Source organism: Paramisgurnus dabryanus, chromosome 24, assembly GCF_030506205.2.
Source record: "Paramisgurnus dabryanus chromosome 24, PD_genome_1.1, whole genome shotgun sequence".
In the NCBI taxonomy this organism is placed as follows: domain Eukaryota; kingdom Metazoa; phylum Chordata; class Actinopteri; order Cypriniformes; family Cobitidae; genus Paramisgurnus; species Paramisgurnus dabryanus.
The window spans coordinates 9596317-9618775 of record NC_133360.1 but is presented as its reverse complement, the minus strand read 5'-3'; the positions used below and the strand labels follow the sequence as shown (position 1 = coordinate 9618775).

Sequence of the window (22459 nt, the reverse complement as noted above, 5' to 3'; positions counted from 1 at the left end):
ATTTTACATTCAGATCATGGAGAAAGCTCTCCTTCACATGGATAATGGCTACAAGATCCCTCACCTTCGCGGTCGTGGCCTGGTGTGCAAGACCTATTTACCGTCTTATACCGCGTTTCGTGGGTTCGGTGGACCTCAGGGGCTGACTATCATAGAGAGCGTCCTCCATGAGGTGGCCGTCAAGTGCGGCTTGCCTGCCCATCAGGTAAGACCTTTTTTTTTTTGGAATGTGAACAAGTTTATTTAACAAGTCTCAAATAGCAGTGGTTATGTAGCCCATTTGTTGAGGGCCCTATTTGGACCGTCATAAAATATCTTAAGATTTTTCTGGCATGATTCAAACTTTGAGTCCAACTCTACTCCACAGGTGAGGGACATCAACATGTACAAGGATGAGATGTGCTACACCCACCACAAGCAGCTATTCTCACCCCGTGACATGGTACGATGTTGGACCGAGTGTTTGGAGAAATCCGACTACCACCAGCGCCAGCTGTACATACAGCAGTTCAATGCACACAATCATTGGAAGAAGAGAGGAATCTGCATCGTCCCACAAAAATTTGGAATTGGATTCTCTAAGGGCTTCTACAACCAGGTAGGGTGAAAATTAAGTGTTTTTTGCTCAGAAGCATTCTTATATTTACTGATTTAGTCCTAAGTCGTGTTACATTGGTTACCATCCACCGTACGTGCTGGTCAGGGGGCGGCACTGGTGAGCATCTACAAAGACGGATCAGTCCTTGTTTCTCATGGAGGAACTGAAATGGGTCAAGGTATCAACACCAAAGCTGTACAGGTAAGACCACGAACAATAGCTTAAATACTAACTCAACCAGAACGATGACAATCTCATTGTTTTCTTACTGCAGATTGCCAGTCGCATTCTGAAGGTCCCGATGTCCACGATTCACATCAAGGAGACCTGCACAGGAAACGTGCCCAACGCTGCACCGTCCGCTGCGTCCTTTGGTACCGATGCTGTTGGAATGGCAGTTAAGGTATTTACAAATATTTGTTAAAAATTAACAATTACCGAGCTTATGTATTATTGAGTGTTGCTTATGGTTAATATTTTGCATGCAGAACGCTTGTGAGAAACTAATGGGACGTCTGGAACCACTTATAACAGTGCATCCCCAATACACCTGGAAGCAGCTGGTCAGTGTTTTGAATAAATGATGAACAACATTGATTTAGATATGATTGATCCAACTCGTGCTTTTGTGTTTTTAGGTGGTGGAGGCATACTGCCAGAAGATCAGTTTGTCTGCAACAGGTTTCTTCATGTATGTGTTTAGTTATCTTGTAGTATAATGGCATTTCAAGCAATAAAAATATCTAAAAACTCACACAACGTTTGGTTTTAAGACATTTACAGAGAAGTTTAAAGATGCATGCTTTGAAAACAAGACTCTTGTTTGAAAGATTTTTCTTTACTATAAAGATGAAACGCTCACTCCGAATATGAGTTTGAATGTTTCACATAAAATGCTTGGAATAAATTGTTAATAATTTGCTTATTATATCAGGGGTCCACACACTAGCATCGACTGGGAAAAAAGTGAGGGACCTGCTTACTATTACTTTACTTTTGGGGCCTGCTGCTCCGAAGTGGAAATTGACTGCCTGACAGGAGATCATAAGGTGCTCATCTAATCTAATATTCATAAATCTACGAAATTTTAATATGCTAAAATGATGTCTTATATCGGACAATCTGTGTCAATCTTCGTCTTTTTTATTTAATGCTTGCATGTTTATAAATTGAATATCACATTTTATTGACTGTGAAATTATATTTTACAGAACATTAGGACTGATATTGTGATGGATGTTGGTCGGAGTATTAACCCTGCACTGGATGTCGGACAGGTACAGGATTTTAATATTTAGTAGTGAAGTACTAAAAGTGCTTTTAAATATTTTTACTAAACTTAAAATTTTACTTAAGAAGCTTTACAAGAAACCAAAAAAGTATTAAAATTTATTAACATGTTACCAGGGTTCTATTTGTTAACCTTTGTTAACTACACTAGTTAACATGAACTAATAATGAACCTTTAACAGCTTGTCAATTTCAACAAAGGTCTCTGTAAACAATAGTTAATGCAATAGAAACTATGAACGAACAATGACAAATTGCATACGAAAAAAAAAACTTAGCTCGTAAATATGTAAAAAAAAATCAGTATTTTTAAATAGATTTTTAAATATACAAAAAATTGAATATATAAATAAAATATATTTTGAAATATGTTTACAAAAATTTATTTTTACCAATATATTTTTTGGCCATTTTTTCTGTATATTTTTAAATAATAAAAAATATATTTAGTCATCCATATATTTTAATCTAAGGAAATAGTTGGAAGGTTTGGATATATTATTCATGTCACATTGGAAGAAAAACGTTTGTTATGTTACAAACCTGTAAACATAAGTTTTTAAAAGGTTAAAATGAAATATATTTTCACCTTCCAAAATATATTTTATAAAATTAACTTGTACTTAGCATATATTTAAAATATATTTTGACAAAGAATAAATTTTTCCTCTATGGGTTGTAAAGTTAGTAATGTATTTACTTGCCCTTGAAATATAAGTTAATGAGGGTTAAAACTAAATTTATATCCAGATAAAAAATGTTTAATTGAGCATTACTTTCTACAAAATTTATTTAGCATATATTTAAAATATGGTTGACCAGAGAAATTTATTTTTTTGCCGTATGGGAATGCCATTGATCATTGGTTTGATTTCCAAGAAATGCACGTTCTTCAACATGTAGCTTGATGACGCCGTAAATAGCTTCAGATTAGGCATAATTGCATAAATAAGTCAAATACAATTGTGTGATGTATGTATGTGTTTGTGTGTGTATACAGGTGGAGGGTGGATTTGTCCAGGGAATTGGATTGTACACTATAGAAGAGCTTCATTTTTCTCCTGAGGGCGTGTTGTTGACCAGGGGTCCGTCTCAGTATAAAATCCCAGCTCTGTGTGACGTTCCTCCACAACTGAACGTTCATCTGCTTAGCGACGCAGAAAATCCTCACGCCATTTACTCCTCAAAGGTGAGACGCAGAATACGCAGTGATGTTTGTATTAAACAATTAGCACCAATTACCTTTCAGTGAAAATAGTGGACAAAACAAAACCTCAAATTGTGTCTAGATGTCCAAGATTATTATGCTTTGCAGGTCAGGGTGGTTTTCTGCATTATAAACACATTAAGTTTAGTAGTACTTACTCAGTGTGTGCATGTTAGAGTAAATGCTTGCGTACCAATAAATGTTTACATACGTAGGAAAAATCAAAATCAAAAAATATTGATGACTCATCTTGCACTACATGAAGCATTGTCCAATTAATTGCTAGAATGAGAATGTCCCTCTCTCCATTATAATTTTTTTTAAATTTTTTCTCTCCATTTTTCAGGGAATTGGAGAGCCTCCGGTGTTTTTTGGCTGCACTTTGTTCTTCGCCATTAAAGAAGCGATCGCAGCCGCGAGGAGGGAGAGAGGCCTGAGCGATAGTTTCTCTCTCTCTTCTCCGGCCACTGCAGAAAAGATACGTATGGCCTGTGAAGATTGTTTCACTCGAATGGTAGGCGAATCTCGCACCAAACTGTTTTTAAAAAAATATTGTAAATATAAAACACATATTACATTAAAATTTGTTTCATGTTGCATTTTACAGGTGCCCGAGGATAAGAGAGTGAAATCCAAACCCTGGGCCATAAATGTCTGAATAGATCAACACATCCTCACCCCATGTCGTCAATATTTGACGACACTTGACCATTCGTCAATATGTGACGGGGAGGGTATACCTTTCGCGTCATTTTTTGACGAACTGGGGACTTCAATACTATTACGTCCGTTGCATTCTCTTTCCTATTTTCTTACCATTTTCGCGTCGGTTTAGGGTTAGATTACGCAAAATTAAACAGTGTACGCGAAATTAAACAGTGTACGCGAAATTAAACAGTTGTCACCTGGCGTTGGGGTTAGAAACAGTTGTCACCTGGCGTTGGGGTTAGAGTTAGGTTTGGGTAGGGATGTCATTATGTAAATCTAACCCTAAACTGACGCGAAAATGGTAAGAAAATAGGAAAGAGAATGCAACGGACGTAATAGTATTGAAGTCCCCAGTTCGTCAAAAAATGACGCGAAAGGTATACCCTCCCCGTCACATATTGACGAATGGTCAAGTGTCGTCAAATATTGACGACATGGGGTGAGGATGGGTTGAATAGATCCAAGCGGCTACTTTATTCTGGGTATACAGCCAGATATGAGTGGTGTGTGAAGTTGACTATGTTCAACATCATTAAAAGTAGTTCAGTAATTTTTGAGATTTTTAAAGGCCAACCAGTTTAATTTACTTATCTACAGTAAGTTAGATTTGGTGTGACAACATTTAAAGGGACACTTCACTTTTTTTGAAAATAGGCTCATTTTTCAGCTCCCTTAGAGTTAAACATTTTGAGTTTTACTGTTTTGGAATCCATTCAGCTGATCTCCGGGCCTGGCGGTACCACTTTTAGCATAGCTTAGCATAATCCATTGAATCCGATTAGACCGTTAGCATCGCGCTCAAAAATAAACAGCCAGCCATTTTGCTAATGGTCACGTGGAAAAGTGACGTCAATGCATACCCTCTATTGCTCAGTCTTAGTGCACGATGTTACTACAGAAAAGTCACGTTTTAAATAGACAAAATATCGAAACTCTTTGGTTATTTTTTAGCGTGATGCTAATGGTCTAATCAGATTCAATGTATTATGCTAAGCTATGCTAAAAGTGGTACCGCCAGACCCTGAAATCGGCTGAATGGATTCCAAAACTGTAAAAATCAAATGTTTCACTCTAGGGGAGCTCGAAAATGAGCATATTTGGAGTGTCCCTTAAATGCATATATTTATTTAATATAAAAATATAATTTGGGAATGTATAACAATACTAATTAGTAGATTTATAGTAGAATTTAATTCGTGAACAACATACAGACAATCTTAAATGTTAAAGGTGCAATATGGGACTTTTAGGAGGATCTCTTGACAAAAATGCTATATAATATACATAACTATATTGCCAATGGTGTATAAAGACCCTACATAATGAACTGTATTGTTTTTATTACCTTAGAATGAACCGTCTTTATCTACATACACCATGGGTACCCTTACATGGGAGTCGCCATCATGTTTCTAAAGTAACCCAAAAGGGATAAATTGCTCTATAGAGTGTGTTTTGTCATTACGTTGTCTCAGACGATGACGTGTTTGTCCTGTGGCGTCTACCGTAGCTTCACTTTGCGTCTCGAAAAGAAGGGGTGAGCTGTGGACTGAGCTGTCTCACCACTTGATGCCGCTAAAAGTCCCACATTGCACCTTTAAATGCAATTTTTTATGATTGCATATAAATGTAATTTGACAATAGAATAGAAAAACTATTTTTAAATGGTGTGGTTGGAAATGTAATCATTAAATGTTTGATGTGATATAAAATTAACAAAATTGTTATTGTAATAAACAAATTAAAATTGTGATATGCGGTACAATAAATGGGTACAATGTTTTTGTTGTTATTTGTTGGTTAGCTGATAATACTTACATTATTATATTAAGTCTTTGATAAGAGCAACATAAATGCCTGTGCTGTCCAGATACAGTAAGTGTTAGATTAAAGTATCATATAATGATAATAACAATAAGGATGTTTTTAATAACAATATTGATTATATGTCCAAAGCCCACGGCTGAGCTGATCCAGAAGTTGATCCGGCTTTACTTTGTAAAACCTTTAAAATAAAAATAAAAACCATCTCAATATCATAACAATTACAATTTAACCATAAGTAATATTACCAAACGTCTTTTCATGTATTTGGATTATATTCTCGTACCATGTTTGTGAAACGTGTGGCACAGGCGAGACACGTCCACTCCGGGGTGGCAGGGCTGTTCAGGGTGAACGGTTCAGTTAAACCTGCATCCTTACGGGCAGCAGCCACGGCCTCTTTGATAGCGAAAAACACCGAACTGCCTAAAAACAGACACGGCTCACCGATCCCCTGAAATGACACAGAAAGTTTGAAAATAATAGAAGGAATAAAGAAATTAATGTTTTATATGGCGATACTTCCACGTATACATGCGAAAAACGCAAGGAAAACTGTTGCTAAATGAAACGTACAAAAAAAATCTAATGCAAAAATAGAAATTAAATTAATATGAATTGATCGATATGAGTCGATCACCTTTGAAGAGTAGATGGCGAGAGGGTTGGACGATCCGGCTAACAGGTAGACGTTAAACTTCAGAGGAACGTCACAGAAAGACGGGATCTTGTATTGGCCCGGCCCACGTGTGTACAATATACCCGAGGGAGAAAACTTGAGTTCCTCCATTGTGTAGAGACCCAAACCCTGTATGAACGATCCCTCAATCTGACACAAACACATAAATATCAATATCACAAAGAAAAACAACATCTATAATGTCCTATAGTGGCAAGTATCTTACCTGACCAATGTCGATGGATGGATTTATACTTCTGCCGATATCGACGACCATATCGGTCCTCAAAGTCTACGAGGAAAAAATACGCAAGATTATTTTAGTAATAAAGCAACATGCATATAGTACAAATATTTCGGATAATGTATAGGTTTACCCTGTACTCTCCAGTCAAACAGTCCAGCTCGACCTCACTGCAACCCACCCCGTATGTGAAATAAGCATACGGCTTTCCCTCTTGCTTCTCCCAGTCCATATACAAGTCTTGACCTCTGTTAGCCGAAAAAAAACATTCACAAACATCAAACAAGCTGCGGAATGAGCCGTTGGTTGCAATTCGCAAGCTCACATCTAGATACTTCTAAAACCAACACTGTACCTTTAAGTCTAATCAAATAAATAAATAAAAGAGATCAGGAAATTTATAGTGGTTTACAATTAAAGTTGAAGAGTTTGATGAGAAAAAGTTCGAGTTCATATTGCGCACTTAGGCTTTTGTTCGAAAACCTTGATATTTTAACAAATCTGATCAAATTTTCAGACACTGCCAAGATTTCATTTCAAGCTCCAAAACCTGTATTGGAATTTGAAGACTGAGGGGTTGTTTAGAGGGAAATGTTTACCTGTAGTATCCTGTAGCCGACAAACTAATCTTCTCCAAGAACGCAGTCATTATCTTTAGCGAAAAGATAGTTAGAAGTTAAACCCACAAATACAATAAAACTATTAAAGTGCTCCTATTATGAAAGGTTTATAATTGGTTTTGGGAGTCCCTAACAATAGGTTTACATGCTTGCAAAGTCAAAAAAAAAAAAAAACTTTAGTCAGCGTTCCCATTCTTTCGAGGGAACTCGCGCTGCGTCACTGCGGTGACACTATGGGGACGCCTCCAGGGGTAAGTGCGTCTGAACATGTATATCAAATTCAACCAATGGTGATGCTTAATGACAAAGACAGGGTGACGCGGGAGCCAGGAAGTATATCGCTATATGGAATATTGCCAAAGACGGCGTTACAGGGAAACAGGAAGTATGGCAAGAACAATTTCAAACATAATGGAGCACTTTAACTACTTTTTCTGTATACTTAAAGATGCAATGTAAATGAAGTCATTCCTCTATTAAATGTATTTTCTATTCAATGCTAATAATTAATAATTTCAAAAATATTTCATCTTTACCCAGTTCTGCCATGTACCATTGGGATTCTTCTTTCTGATTGGCTCGAGTCTTTTATACAAAATTTGACAGGCATCCTGTAAAATTACACAACGTTATAAAATAACCAAAGATAAACAGTGAATAAGATATTTGTCCATTCGACTTTTAATGACACACAAAGCTTTCAGTAAGTTCAAAAATCGTATATGAATGGAATATTTTGAAATATTATATGGATTTTTTTGGAATATTATATATGGAATTTTTTATATATTCTTCTTAATATTTCTAAATAAATTAATACCCAATCTATTGCTTCTGTGAATCACTGACTTTAGCTATAAATGTTGGGTACCTGTACGGCCATTCCGTTCGCATCCGTACCAAAGGATGCAGCAGTCGGGCAGGTGTTGGGAACACAGTCCGTGCTGGTCTCAGAGATGTGAATCAGAGAAGTTGGGATATTCAGCTCTCGACTGGCAACCTGTGAGATTCAAGCACATAAAGTTGTCAACCATCTCCAAACCTTTATAACCTCAAAAGGTTGCAGAGAAGTGCAGAAAGCGAGAGGTGATACCTGCTGGACTTTAGTGTGTAATCCTTGACCCATTTCTATTCCACCGTGGCTGACTAACACAGATCCATCATTATATATATGCACGAGAGCAGCAGCCTTTAATATAAACACATAACAGATTAATGAGAGTTTGCGTTTATGCTTTGGCATGCATACTTTTATCCAAAGCAACTTACAGTGGATTCAAGCTAAGTTATTATTAACATATCAAACATGTTTTAGGAAAAAATAACCTGGTTGAGGAAGTTAATTGAAAACCCAATGCCGCATTTAGCAGGCACGATGGCGATTCCCTTCTTTTTGTACTGGTTTTCCTTATTGAAGATGTCGATGGCCTGACGTCTCCGGTGGATGTCGGCTTTTTCTTTGCATTCTTCCCAACAGCGGACGAGATTCTCCGGATCGAACTTCATCTTGTAGTGAGTGAGCGAGATGTCTTTGTACATGTTTATTTCCCTGATCTGCCATTCAGAAGAAGAAACTTCAAAATTAATTTTGAATACCATCAAGTCGAAAATCGGACGTATAAAAATGCGCAATTAATCTGGTATGTTTGTAAATGGTAAGGAATAGTAATACACGTTCAATGTTGTTATCACGTTAAAAATTACTGCAATACGATTTTGCCCAGAAGAAAAACAACATTTAATGAGCAACATCTGACCTCTTCGGGCAGACGGCCGAGTTTATGAGCGACATCGGTGATCATATTGTCGATGACCAGCATGCCCTGGGGCACACCGAATCCTCGGAACGCCATATTGGATGGCAGGTTTGTCCTGCAAGCTACTGATTGGCCACGCAGGTTTGGTATGTTATAGGCATTATCGAGATGTAAAATGATCTTTTCAGCTACCTTGAAAAATAAATGAAAAACAATTAAAAATTATGTCTAATGGTGACTATACCAATTTAAGACCTTGAACATACTTTCATACAGAAGTTTGACACATCTTACCAATACAGACTCATCCGCCGTGTTTCCAGCATTGAGGTAATATTGAAAATCCGCTGCTGTTATTGTCCCGTTTTTCATAAATCCCACCTTTTCAACACAGATAAGCACACACCAAACAATTAAATACTAAAAAAAGTCATACAGACTAATGTAATAATAATTATTACCTTATATCGGAAAATAATATATTTCGTGTATTTGCCTTATACTTCCCCCACACTGGGTTGCGTCCTCCGGTTATCAGCATGTCCTCGCCTCTTTCTAATACACATCGCACTGGCCGTCCAGTCCTGGACGTGAAAATAAGATTAGCAAAAATCACAAATAGGAACTATTTGAAACACAAGTAAACTAATTTTACTATTTTGATCATTAAAATGTGCACAAAAGCATTGATTCATTGACAATAGCGGTTTCCATTACCCTTCAAATTGCGCAAATTGAAATAGCGAAATGAAAATGCGTTGTATAGAAACACGCCAATTTCGCATAAACTCCCTTATATAGCGAAAAGGTTTTTACGCTTGGGTTATGTGTTTTTTTTAGACACTTTGAACAAGGTATATATTGCAATTTACACGTCTTTTTGCTTTTACAGGTCAACTGATGTGCGTAAAAGTCACACGATCATTCTTTAAATATGACGCCGTATGTTTGATTGAAGTTAAAGACAGAAGAGATCACAAAATACCGCAAGAGCGATTCAGGGGTTGACTGCTCTGTATGCTTTCGAGTCGCTCTTGCTGTATTTTGATGTATGAAGTCGAACACACTCAACGCCATGGTTTTCGGAATGACTTATCGTGAAAGAATAAAATTAACTTTTAGTCGCATAACATTGTTTAATGGAAACGCTGTTATATCGCAATTGTTTTTTGTCGACATTTTGAAAATACGTTTTGCGTATAAAAAGTTTTGCGTATAAAAAGTTTTGCGCAAATCTTTAATGGAAACACAGCTTGTTTTGACTCACTTCCAGGCAGCGACGGCGATAATGGATGCCAAGATGGAGGTTTTGGTGACTTTGCCACCGAATCCCCCGCCCACTCGTTTAACATGGCAAGACACGCGATTGGATGGGATTCCCAACGTCTCGGCTATTGCCTCCTGCATTATAAAGACGAATAGCAAAAACAAAGTTAATATTTTAAAAAATTCAAAATAAAGTATGTAGCTTTTGGCCAACAGTGGCATCAACATACCAACATCGGCACAAGAAATGGTGTGACTTTGGGGGTGTTTTTTAACCAATTTAATTCATTAATATTATTATTATCATTTCAATCATCTGATAATTGCTATGCATAATGCTTCTGTAAACAAATCATACCTGTGTATAGGCAGGATGTTGGGTGGACAAATACACTTTCATCTCCTGCTCTTCCCCAACGGGAACGACCAGAAAACTCTGTGTTTCCAGGTAGAAATGTTCTTGCCCTCCAATCCGAATCTCTCCTGACACAAGCCATAAATACATAGGAAATGAAGATCTTAGAAATATTTAGATGTGCAAAACAGAGCAATCTTGATATTTAGGCTATACGGTAGCACATGTTACCTTCATAGACTTGCTCTGCATCTTCCAAAGCCTTTTCAACATCTCCTCTCCCAATTTTCCACTTAGGTAAGAAGAACGACTGCTTCTCTATGGCTTCCTGAAAACAAAATCCAAGGACAGATTCATAAAAACCATTGTTTCACAAGAATTCATGAGATGAAAAGTCTCCGCTCACCTCCAAAGTAAAGATGCTATCCTGCAGATCTTCGTAGGTGATCTTCACCAATGCCGCTCCACGTTTAGCGTGAGCTTCAGAATCTGCAACCACGCCGCAAACCATCTGACCCACACAGGTCACCTGATGACACATTGGACACATGCGACATTGTCTTATTCAATTTGTGACCATTTAAAATTCATATTTCTGTTTTAAACAAACAGTTGAAATAAATATGAACAACAAATGTTCATCGCTAGTCATCATGTGCATGTTTCGTTATGAGACATGCGAGAACCAATGAGATTCAACGTAACTGATGTGCCACCAGATCTGAATTAACCATGCTGATCATGTACTGTATGCGACATACTGAGCTCAAAATACTAATCTTTTTTCTCATAAACATATTGTTTTGCTTCAGAAGACAAATATTTACCCACTTGAGTCACTTTACTTTAATGATAAATGCTTTTTAGAGCTTAAAGAGCTTAGGTTAAGCTTGTTGGCTGGTTTAAGATGGAAGAAGCTGGTTTAAGCTGGTCCTCCCAGCCTGGTCAAGCTGGTTTTAGCTGGTGGGCCAGCTGGTCTCCCTTCCAGCTAAAAACGTGGTCAAAACCCCTCTAAAACCAGCCTGCTACACCAGCTTAACCATTTAAAACTTTAAGCTGGTTTTGGCTGGTCTTTTCAGTAGGGTTATGCAAAACAGTCAACTTAAGCAAACCTCGCTTTTAGCCAGCAGTTCTTCATCGAAGCCCACGATGTTCCTGAACTTCTTGCCTGGTATGTCATCAGCAATGACCACGTCCACCACGCCAGGCAACTTTAGCGTTTCACTGAAGTCGATACGTCTGTATCAGAAAAAAATATGATAAATTCAAGTTCAATTTAGTAACAAAGTAATGACAAATGCAAAGTTACGCAAACAATACTAGACTAGTTGAATGTATTGTTAAAGGAATAGGTTACCCCAAAACGAAAATTTGCAAATTAGAAATGAGAAAATAAGCAATCTTAAATAAGCATATCCTGGCTCCCCATATGGCAAAAAAAATTGATTTCTTTGGCCAAAAATATGTTTTAAATATATGCATTTTGAAAAAAGAAAAGCTTAAATAAATTTAGTTTTAACCTTTAAACAATATATCAACATATATTTCAAAATGTATTTCAGGGGCAACAAATACATTTCTAATTTTACAAACTTTACGGCAAAAGACATATTTTTCCTTAAAATATTGTTTTAATTTTAGTCTTTTCAAACCTGTTATGTTTACAGGTTTGTAAGATAAACAAATATTTTCTTCCAGTGATGTGAATTTAAATGCTTAAAATTTTTTTTGTTTATTTATTTTTTAAATATATTTCAAAATATACAAAAAATGGCCAAGAAATAAATATATTGGTAAAAAATACATTTTTGATAATACGTTTTTTTTATATATTTCAGAACACATATTTTTGGCCATTTTTTGGTAGATTTTGAAATATATTTAAAATTATTTTTGCTATATGGGTCTTCAACTCTTTTCCCGCCAGCATTTAAAAAAAAGTTGCCAGCCAGCGCCACTGGAAATCACCTCTGGAAACCTTTTAAAGAAAGTCATTAGGGCATGCAGAACTGTACTCTGTATCTGGAGTACATTCGTGTCTCTTACGTGATCTTGGCGTGCGCTCTGGAGCTGGTCACGATTGCCAAGAAAAGTTCACCGTCGATGTGCGGTAGATCGTCACAGTAAACGGCTTCTCCGGTCGCCTGGCTCAGAGCCGTACGGTGAACCATGGGTCGACCCACTGGATCCTGTGCCGACTGAGTCTCTAAGACATTCTGTGCAAATAAACTCACCGTTTATGCAATTCTCTGACATAATATAGAGTACATAAACACATTATTCAATGATAAATAGTGTTGAACCTGAAACTCCTGGTAGCCGGGCTGAATGTGTTTAGGTAAAGGCTGGATCGTGCTTTGGAGCTCTTTGGGTATTTCCTTTAGTATCACATTCTGTAAAACACACACATGACAGTAAACAACCAAATACGTTTCCAAATGATGTTCATGTGATGTAAAAGACTGAATATGAGATCGTGTATACCTTCTCTTGCAGGTATTGGAGAACGAGCAGGTTGAATTTAAAGAGCAAGCTAAGGGTCAAGGATCTCCGAAAGTCCACCTTCCCACCCGGAGCCGACGCCATCAGAGTTATTTCATCCATCAGCGCCCTGTACCCGTCACTTAATGTTGCATCCTCCCAAGGTCTTAATGAGGACCAAGTACAATGCTATTTATTATTTCTAAATAACTAAATAAAACTGGAATATTTAAGGACATATATATATATATATATATATATATATATATATATATATATATATATATATATATATATATATATATGTATATATATATAAATATGTATGTATGTATGTATGTATATGTATCTGTGCATTACCTTCCAATGATTTGTTTGCACACGCCCTCAGCACTGACAATAGTTGTTCCCACTCCTCCATAATAAATGCTGATGTCTTTAACCACACTTGAGTTCTCGTTGAACCAAACGCGCATCCCAGCATTGACCGTAGCCAACGCGTTCTCCTTACGTGGAGCGTGTCTGAACGCATGCACAACCTCATCCTGGTGAAAGAGTGTTATATGTTATCAAACAAATGTCTGCAATCTTACAGTAATAGTTATTCTTCTTATATTCACCTTTCTAGAAGCAGGAATAAAAACAGACAGGATGATCTCATTTGGCTTCACAGCTGTTTTTGTGAAACTCAAGAAGAAGTCTTTATCAATCGGCACTCTTCGCCGCCCCTCTGAAATAACAAATGGGCAGAGTTAAGACTTGCAAAATACAAAACCAGTGAAGTTAATTAAAAAAATGATCTCACCTTTAGACAGAGCGACCAGCGTGCATCTCCCAGCAGCCAGGACAGGGGTCAGATCGGAGTTTGGATATGCGCTTGCAATGTTGCCTCCCAGTGTCTAGACAGACAGAGAGACATGTAGACAGATGACATGGGACAGGTAGATAGTAGCAGACAGACAGATCCATAGATAGATAGTACAGACAGATAGACAGACAGACAAGGATAGATAGACAGCCAGCCAGACACAGACAGACAAAAAGTTAGCTAGATAGTGTAAATAGACAGACAGACAGACAGACAGACAGACAGATAGAAAGAGATAGATAGCCAGACACATAGACACAGACACAGAAAGATTGCCAGCCAAGCACAGATAGATAGATAGACAGACAGACAGACAGACAGACAGACAGACAGACAGACAGACAGAGATAGACAGACAGACAGACAGACAGACAGACAGAGATAGACAGACAGACAGAGACACAGATAGACAGCCAGCCAGGCACAGACATAGATAGACTGGCAGAAAGGGATAGACAGACAGATAAACAGATAGATATATAGAAAGACAGAAAGAGCTAGATAGACAGCCACCCAGACACAGATAGATAGACAGCCAGACACATAGATAGAAAGAGGTAGATAGACAGCAAGCCAGACACACACACACACACACACACACACACACACACACACACACACACACACACAGACAGACAGACAAAATGACAGATAGACAGAAAGAGGTAGACAGACAGCCAGACACAGACAAACTCACAGATAGACAGCCAGACACAGACACTTAGACAGATAGACAGCAAGACACAGACAGATAGACACAGCCATAAATAGACAGCCAGCCAGGCAGAAAGGGATAGATAGACATACAGACAAACAGACAGACTGACAGGGATAGATAGATAGCCAGACACAGATAGACAGCCAGCCAAGCACAGATAGATAGATAGACAGACAGACAGACAGACAGACAGAGATAGCCAGACAGACAGACAGACAGACAGACACATAGATAGAAAGAGGTAGATAGACAGCCAGACACACAGACAGACAGACAGAGACACAGATAGACAGCCAGCCAGGCACAGACATAGATAAACTGGCAGAAAGGGATAGACAGACAGAAAAACGGATAGATATATAGAAAGACAGAAAGAGCTAGATAGACAGCCACCCAGACACAGATAGATGGACAGACAGACAGACAGCGATAGATAGACAGCCAGACACATAGATAAAAAGAGGTAGATAGACAGCCAGCCAGACACACACAGACAGACAGACAGACAAAAAGACAGACAGACAGACAGACAAAAAGACAGACAGATAGAAAGAGGTAGACAGACAGCCAGACACAGACAAACTCACAGATAGACAGCCAGACACAGACACGTAGACAGATAGACAGCGAGACACAGCCATAAATAGACAGACAGACAGGTAGAAAGAGATAGATAGACAAATAGACAGACTGACAGGGATAGATAGATAGCCAGACACATAGACAGACAGACACATAGATAGAAAGAGGTAGATAGACAGCCAGACACACACAGACAGACAGACAGACAGACAGAGATACAGATAGACAGCCAGCCAGGCACAGACATAGATAGACTGGCAGAAAGGGATAGACAGACAGATAAACGGATAGAAATAGGATGACAGAAAGAGCTAGATAGACAGTCACCCAGACACAGATGGATAGACAGACAGACAGACAGACAGACAAAAAGACAGACAGATAGAAAGAGGTAGACAGACAGCCAGACACACACACACACACACACACGCACGCACACACACACACACACAGAGACAGACAGACAAAAAGATAGACAGATAGAAAGAGGTAGATAGACAGCCAGACACAGACAGACAGAGAGATAGACAGCAGATGAACATAGATATCCGGACAGGAAGACAGACAGACAGACAGACAGACAGACAGACAGACAGAATCTGGTTCAAGGTTACAGGAGTATTCATTGTAGCTTTTCTGGTTCTGTAGCAGGGTCAATAAACCTCGACCTGAACTGATGTGTAAACATTTTATATAACAGACATGTGATATGAGTTACAGTACAGCCACGTTACGGATCTGTTGTCCACCCAAGAGGTTGATCTGCTGCAGAAGAGCTCTGAACATGTGTGTGTTCTCTGGAGGAAAAGAACCAATGCTCTTCTCCAACACACTCTTCACAACAGACATACTGCAACCTGCGCCCACACAAACACCTACAAATACAAAACAATCGATAGATCAATTGGTTAGGTGGTTGTCAAGGAACAACAACATCATGGGTTCAATTCCCAGTGAGCAAACAAGTTACTTTGGACAAAAAAGTCTCTGCCAATATATATAAATGTAAAATTTTAATATTTATGATGACATCATCACATGGCGGTCTCAAGTTTGGGTTAAACCTAACCTAAACCTAATCCTACACACAAACACAAACATACCTTCTGGTTTCTGTGTGACTTTGAACAATTCATGAACTTGTGTTGGTGATATGAGAACAGGATGAAAGATACCCTTAAACTTAATGTCCAGACCTGGTGAAAAAATATTACCTCATTTATTGAAAAGATAAATTAAATAAACTGCGAATTTAACTATAATTGAGCAAAATACAGAAGAAATAACGTTAAATTAGTCAAACAGTGCAAGGTTTCTTTAAGTTGGGCCTGAATGTAACCTATGTTGGTGTTTCCCATAACAATAGGGGCTTGTGGGTGATCTGCTTTCAGCTGTAGCAGCTCATCCAGAGATCCAGGTGAGATCCAAGTCATTCTCTCTCCGATGAACTTCTGAGAGATTCCCTCATGTGACTCTGCCAATCTCTACATACACCGAAAATAACACCACAATACACCATAAATATATAAAATATGTTGTGTAAGCAGTGCAAAGGCAAAGGGTTAGAATCCAGGGAACACACATACTAATAATACCATACAGCAAAAAATACATTTTCAAAGATAATTTTTAATATATTTCAAAATATACAAAAAATATATGCGCTGAAATATATTTTAAAAATTATATTGTTATTTTTCCAAATTATATATTTTTTGCCTATTTTTTTGCATAATTTGAAATATATTTTTAAAAATAAATGTATTTTAAAGCATTTATATTTAACTTCCACATAACAGTTTTGAAAAAGTGTAAATTAAATATATTTTAACCGCAATGCTCTACCAATTGAGCTACAGGATACAAGACTTGTATACCCTACTAAATACTATAACCAGGTAACAAACCATGAGCTCAGGAGGGAAGATGAGATCCTGTGTGGGATCCAGAGGAAGCAGGCCGTCTTTATTAAACAGCTCTAGTTGACCCTAATAAAGATAAAAAAACCTGATTGATTGTTGCTTATACAATGGTACAGTAAAGGTGGTGTGATAACTAGCCCCAGTTATATACTGTATACACACTCACCTAAAGGATTATTAGGAACACCTGTTCAATTTCTCATTAATGAAATTATTTAATCAACCAATCACATGGCAGTTGCTTCAATGCATTTAGGGGTGTGGTCCTGGTCAAGACAATCTCCTGAACTCCAAACTGAATGTCAGAATGGGAAAGAAAGGTGATTTAAGCAATTTTGAGCATGGCATGGTCATTGGTGCCAGACGGGCCGGACTGAGTATTTCACAATCTGCTCAGTTACTGGGATTTTCACGCACAACCATTTCTAGGGTTTACAAAGAATGGTGTGAAAAGGGAAAAACATCCAGTATGCGTCAGTCCTCTGGGCGAAAATGTTTGTTGATGCTAGAGGTCAGAGGAGAATGGGCCGACTGATTCAAGCTGATAGAAGAGCAACTTTGACTAAAAAAACCACTCGTTACAACCAAGGTATGCAGCAAAGCATTTGTGAAGCCACAACGCGCACAACCTGAGGCTGATGGGCTACAACAGCAGAAGACCCCACCAGGTACCACCCATCTCCACTTCAAATAGGAAAAAGAGGCTAGAATTTGCATGAGCTCACAAAAATTGGACAGATGAAGACTGGAAAAAATGTTGCCTGGTCTGATAAGTTTCGATTTCTGTTGAGACATTCAGATGGTAGAGTCAGAATTTGGCGTAAACAGAATGAAAACATGGATCCATCATGCCTTGTTACCACTGTGCAGACTGGTGGTGATGGTTTAATGGTGTGGGGGATGTTTTCTTGGCACACTTTAGGCCGATTAGTGCCAATTGGGAATCGTTTAAATGCCACGGCCTACCTGAGCATTGTTTCTGACCATGTCCATCCCTTTATGAGCACCATGTGCTCATCCTCTGATGGCTACTTCCAGCAGGATAATGCACCATGTCACAAAGCTTGAATCATTTCAAATTGGTTTCTTGACATTGAGTTCACTGTACTAAAATGGCCCCCACAGTCACCAGATCTCAACCCAATAGAGCATATTTGGGATGTGGTGGAATGGGAACTTCATGCCCTGGATGTGCATCCCACAAATCTCCATCAACTGCAAGATGCTATCCTATCAATATAAGCCAACATTTCTAAAGAATGCTTTCAGCACCTTGTTGAATCAATGCCACGTAGAATTAAGACAATTCTGAATGCAAAAGGGGGTCAAACACAGTATACGTATAGTGTTCCTAATAATCCTTTAGGTGAGTGTACGTTATCTGCATTAGTCACTGGAAAAAACAATATCAGACCAACTACTTGATTTATGCGATGTCATGTTTCTGGTGATAAAAGTCAGTTTGTGAACCAGTTTAAACATTATATTACCTAAGTAAGTCATTTCTACTGCAAGTGAAAGTCCAACGATCAACACACAACAACACTAAATGCCTGAAGTGACACACAAACACACTTACATTCACTACAGGCCCCACAGATCCATTTTCATTGGCCATGCAGCATGCAGTGCCATTTATCTGGCAACACTTCTCTCTCTGAAAATAACAGAAAATATTACAATATCACAATGTCAATGCCACAATATGCTATTCAGAATTGTATGAAAAGCAACTAAGGTAAAAAATAAACCTGCAACACCAGTAAATCATTCATACTGTAGTCAGATTAGTTAGATAACAATCTTATATAAGATGTTTAGTTGACCCTAGCATCAAAACTGATCACAAACACGTTTTTCCCAAAAATGTTTTTAGAATAATAAACTTTGTGTCAAAGTTCTTCAGGGATAAATCAAGCGCATTAGAAATGGTTAGAGAAATGAATGGAGATGTAGTTTGAAAACAAATCTGATCATAAGAAACCCTAGCCAGGCGGGTGGCACATGATTCAGTCCCCAAACCGAATCCCATTAGTGGTGAACCCAAGTGTCTCTGTTTACCTCGCAGAACGTCCTGTAACCATCAACGATAGGCCGGTACCCCGTGCATCTGCATAAATTACCTGCGAAAAAACATTATAATTGTCATTCAAGATTGAAGTACATAGGTGAGATCGTGTTTGTGGGCGGCCGTACCAGCGAGACCCTCTGTCACCTCCTCCAAGGTGGGTTTTGGATTGTTCCTCAGTAAAGTGTACATGGACATCACCATACCAGGCGTACAGAACCCACACTGAGAGCCATGAGCCTTTGCTATACGCTCCTGATGAACAAAACAGATTCATATGTCTACAAATACAGATTCATATGTCATATGGCAGTAATAGTTGGATGTGGATTAGGTATGATCTCACACCTGGGCCGGATGTAATTTGGTTTTGGTGCTCCCGATGCCTTCGACGGTCGTCACGGCGGCCCCGTGAAGTTGGCATATGGGAAGCAAGCAGGCATTGACAGAGAAGTGACTGATCGGTGAAGAAAAAAATAGCTTATTATGCATTTGCACAGCAGTTTATATGACACTGTACCTCCTACATATTAATAATTGTGACATAACCAAATTAAAGTGAATGAAAGAATACCTGATGTTTTTGTTTTGAGGGTCGTATCTGGACACCATTACAGTACAGGCTCCACACCCCCCTCCACCACAGCCATACTTAGTGCCTGTTAACCGTACTACACACAAACACACAAAAACTCAAGATTGCAATGCATGACATTTGATTTACAGTGAAAATACATAATCTGAATGTTCATGAAATATTAAAGAAATAGTTCACCCAGAAATGAAAATTGTGTCATTGTTTACTCACTCTCATGTTGTTACAAACCTGTATAAATTTCTTTATTTAGATGAACATAAAGGAAGAAATTTTGAGGAACGTTTGTAACCAAACCATTCATGAGCCCCATTCACTTCCATAGTATTCTTTTATCCTACTATAAAAGTGAATGGGCTCATGATCGGTCAAATTGTCATTTATATCTTCATTTATTCTATTACCTGAATATAAATTATAAAAAATAGCATAATGTAAAGGTTGTAAACAACTGAAAAATTAATTTAAAAGTGTTAAAAAATCTCAACACACAAATGTCATTCGATTACACGCACGCACATGTATATAAAATATTTTTTAAGTATTATGCTAAATACATTTTGTAGAAAGTAAATCTTAAATGAATATATTTTTGAATTTTAAAATATATTTCGTTTTAACCCTCATATATTAACATTTATTTCAAAATTTATTTCAGGGGCAAAAAAAAAAACATTTCAAATTTTACAACCCATCCGGCAAAACGTATATTTTTCCTGGCCAATATAAAATGTATAAAGTATAAAATGTATAAGTATAAAATGCATAAATTTATAAGTATGTGTTTTGCAGTGAAAAATATATTTCATTTTAACCTTTTCAAACCTGTTATGTTTACAAGTTTGTAACACATTTTTCTTTTAATGTGACGTGAATATAAATGTTTTAAACATTATTATTATTATTATTATTATTATTTATTTAAATAAACAAACATTTGCCAAAAAATATTTTGGTGAAATATATATTTTTGTAAACATATTTCAAAATATATTTCAGCACATTTTTGTATATTTCTAAATATATTTTAAATTTTATTAAAAAAAAAATTTTTTGCCATATGTGTATCTCTTTGATAGTAGCATAATAATAAAAAAATCATTAAAAAATAATTAAACAAATACATTTTTTCCTGATATAAGACAGCAACATAGTCTCCGGATCTGGGTTTTTCTCCGTTATCTGTTTTTTGGAAAAAAATTATTACAGTATAAATCCATGTGCACTATATCATGCATAATATAATATAACATAAAATGCATTATAATTATATGAACTTAATGCAGATTATAAGCACATTTCCATGCAAACAGAAATCATTGCCTCATATAGACTAAATGCAGATTAAATGGGAAAAAATCGACAACATTAACACTTCACAGTGCTATTTTACAACCTTGAGATTTTATAAAAGTGTTGCAGGTGTGTATGAAAATCACCTTTTTCCCGTTGACATAGAAAATCAAGTCATCTTCCAGAGTTTGTTCAGCCATTTTCATAAAGTTTACACACACTACGAACAGAAAGTGCAGATGTGATTTCCTCTGAGACGAGTGTGTTGTTGAGTCTCCCACAAAGTCTGCACGATTGAAATAAAAAGAATGAAATGGGCGGAGCTTTTCAATCCAAAGGTTGTCAAGGGTCCAAAGGGTGTTAAGGCTCCGTCTTAAAGTCGGTTGGTTCCTCAAGTTTATTAAGACCTTGCTTCTGTTTCTGGTGCAACATCGAAAGCTGCTGAGAAAAACCCTTTCTGAGTTGGACCAAAGTGCTGAGCAGTTGAAGAAAGAGCTACAGCTTCGGATGAAAGGAGTTAAGACTCACGTGCCAAAGAATGTTCTGTCCGTGGAGGATATGTCTGTCTCCCACAGGGTGTTAGTGGTGGTCAATTACTATGAAATAATTTGGGGCCGGAATGTAATTAGTATCGATGCACCTGCATCGTGACATCATTGTTACTGCGGGTGGCACGGCGGGGTGTGGTGTCTGTATTAGTATGTGTGTGTGTGCTCACCTGTGTTTTTTGGATCATGGCTGCGGGGTGAGCATGGGGAGAAACTTTCTGTTGACCGTCATCATTGTCTGAGGTATCTTTGCACGGTTTATGAAATACATCAATCAAAGTAAGTGTTTATGTTTTCTAAGCTTGTGAAAGAGCAAAATAAAGACATTCCATCATGTGCGAATGGTTCGGCGTGACGCGTCTTCGATGTAAACCCGTCTCAGCCTGCTACATAATATAATAATATACATTATTTCACATCTTTGAAAAGGACCAAAAATACATAAAGAATTGTCCAATTAAATGCAAGAACAAGAATGTCCCTCCCGCACTTTGTTCTTCGCCATTAAAGAAGCAATTACAGCTGCACGCAGGGAGAGATGCCTGAGCGATAGTTTCTCTTCTCCGGTCACTGCAGAAAAGATACGTATGGCCTGTGAAGATTGTTTCACTATGGTAGGTGAATCTGAGCACCAAAATATCATACTGAATCACATGTTATTCACTGTGTAGTGTAGGATAATATCATACAATTTCTAGACTTTTTAAGCACACGTGCTAAACTGTTCGCTTTAAATGCTTATATCTTGTGTATGCGAATGTTGATTCATACCAAAATGCTTTTTTGCATAGTTGTGTTTGACGCATGAAAACGTCTCAGGTTATATATGTAACTGT

The 22459-nt window shown here is 37.6% G+C and overlaps 2 protein-coding genes across 3 annotated transcripts in view; one reads left to right on the top strand and one right to left on the bottom strand.

Annotated features, from left to right (window-relative positions):
• aox5 (aldehyde oxidase 5) overlaps nucleotides 1-3760 on the top strand; it is a 35192-nt gene extending 31432 nt beyond the window's left edge. For both annotated transcript variants that reach the window (XM_065244635.1, XM_065244634.1), the window contains exons 25-35: nucleotides 14-205; nucleotides 368-598; nucleotides 704-799; nucleotides 873-1001; nucleotides 1087-1161; nucleotides 1237-1289; nucleotides 1533-1647; nucleotides 1810-1875; nucleotides 2889-3077; nucleotides 3442-3609; nucleotides 3703-3760. In XM_065244635.1, coding sequence (XP_065100707.1) covers nucleotides 14-205; nucleotides 368-598; nucleotides 704-799; nucleotides 873-1001; nucleotides 1087-1161; nucleotides 1237-1289; nucleotides 1533-1647; nucleotides 1810-1875; nucleotides 2889-3077; nucleotides 3442-3609; nucleotides 3703-3753 — 1365 coding nt within the window. In that variant the 3' untranslated portion in view covers nucleotides 3754-3760. The remainder of the gene's footprint in view (nucleotides 1-13; nucleotides 206-367; nucleotides 599-703; nucleotides 800-872; nucleotides 1002-1086; nucleotides 1162-1236; nucleotides 1290-1532; nucleotides 1648-1809; nucleotides 1876-2888; nucleotides 3078-3441; nucleotides 3610-3702) is intronic.
• A 1072-nt stretch (nucleotides 3761-4832) lies between these two features.
• On the bottom strand, nucleotides 4833-21378 carry LOC135726349 (aldehyde oxidase 3-like). Its single transcript, XM_065244633.2, has 35 exons — nucleotides 21222-21378; nucleotides 20907-20964; nucleotides 19762-19858; nucleotides 19536-19644; nucleotides 19316-19442; nucleotides 19181-19242; nucleotides 18699-18776; nucleotides 17105-17185; nucleotides 16537-16681; nucleotides 16301-16393; nucleotides 15921-16072; nucleotides 13835-13928; nucleotides 13650-13759; nucleotides 13390-13574; nucleotides 13033-13195; nucleotides 12852-12941; nucleotides 12595-12764; nucleotides 11661-11787; nucleotides 10955-11077; nucleotides 10780-10876; nucleotides 10552-10676; nucleotides 10195-10328; nucleotides 9424-9511; nucleotides 9222-9308; nucleotides 8928-9119; nucleotides 8497-8724; nucleotides 8264-8359; nucleotides 8042-8170; nucleotides 7707-7781; nucleotides 7150-7202; nucleotides 6684-6798; nucleotides 6533-6598; nucleotides 6268-6456; nucleotides 5914-6081; nucleotides 4833-5808 (listed from the first exon to the last, which is right to left on the bottom strand). The coding sequence occupies exons 1-35, from the start codon at nucleotides 21279-21281 to the stop codon at nucleotides 5746-5748; spliced, it is 4029 nt and encodes a 1342-aa protein (XP_065100705.1). The 5' UTR covers nucleotides 21282-21378; the 3' UTR covers nucleotides 4833-5745.
• Nucleotides 21379-22459: the final 1081 nt, after the last annotated feature.

Excerpts from the sequence above, each read along its gene's own strand:
- LOC135726349 (XM_065244633.2), bottom strand. The coding sequence starts at position 21,281 with ATGAAAATGGCTGAACAAACTCTGGAAGATGACTTGATTTTCTATGTC. Across the intron at positions 13,760-13,834 it reads GCTGGTCGCTCTGTCTAAAG|AGGGGCGGCGAAGAGTGCCG; the intron begins GTGAGATCATTT and ends TTGTTATTTCAG. Across the intron at positions 6,799-7,149 it reads TCGGCTACAGGATACTACAG|AGGTCAAGACTTGTATATGG; the intron begins GTAAACATTTCC and ends TTCGGCTAACAG.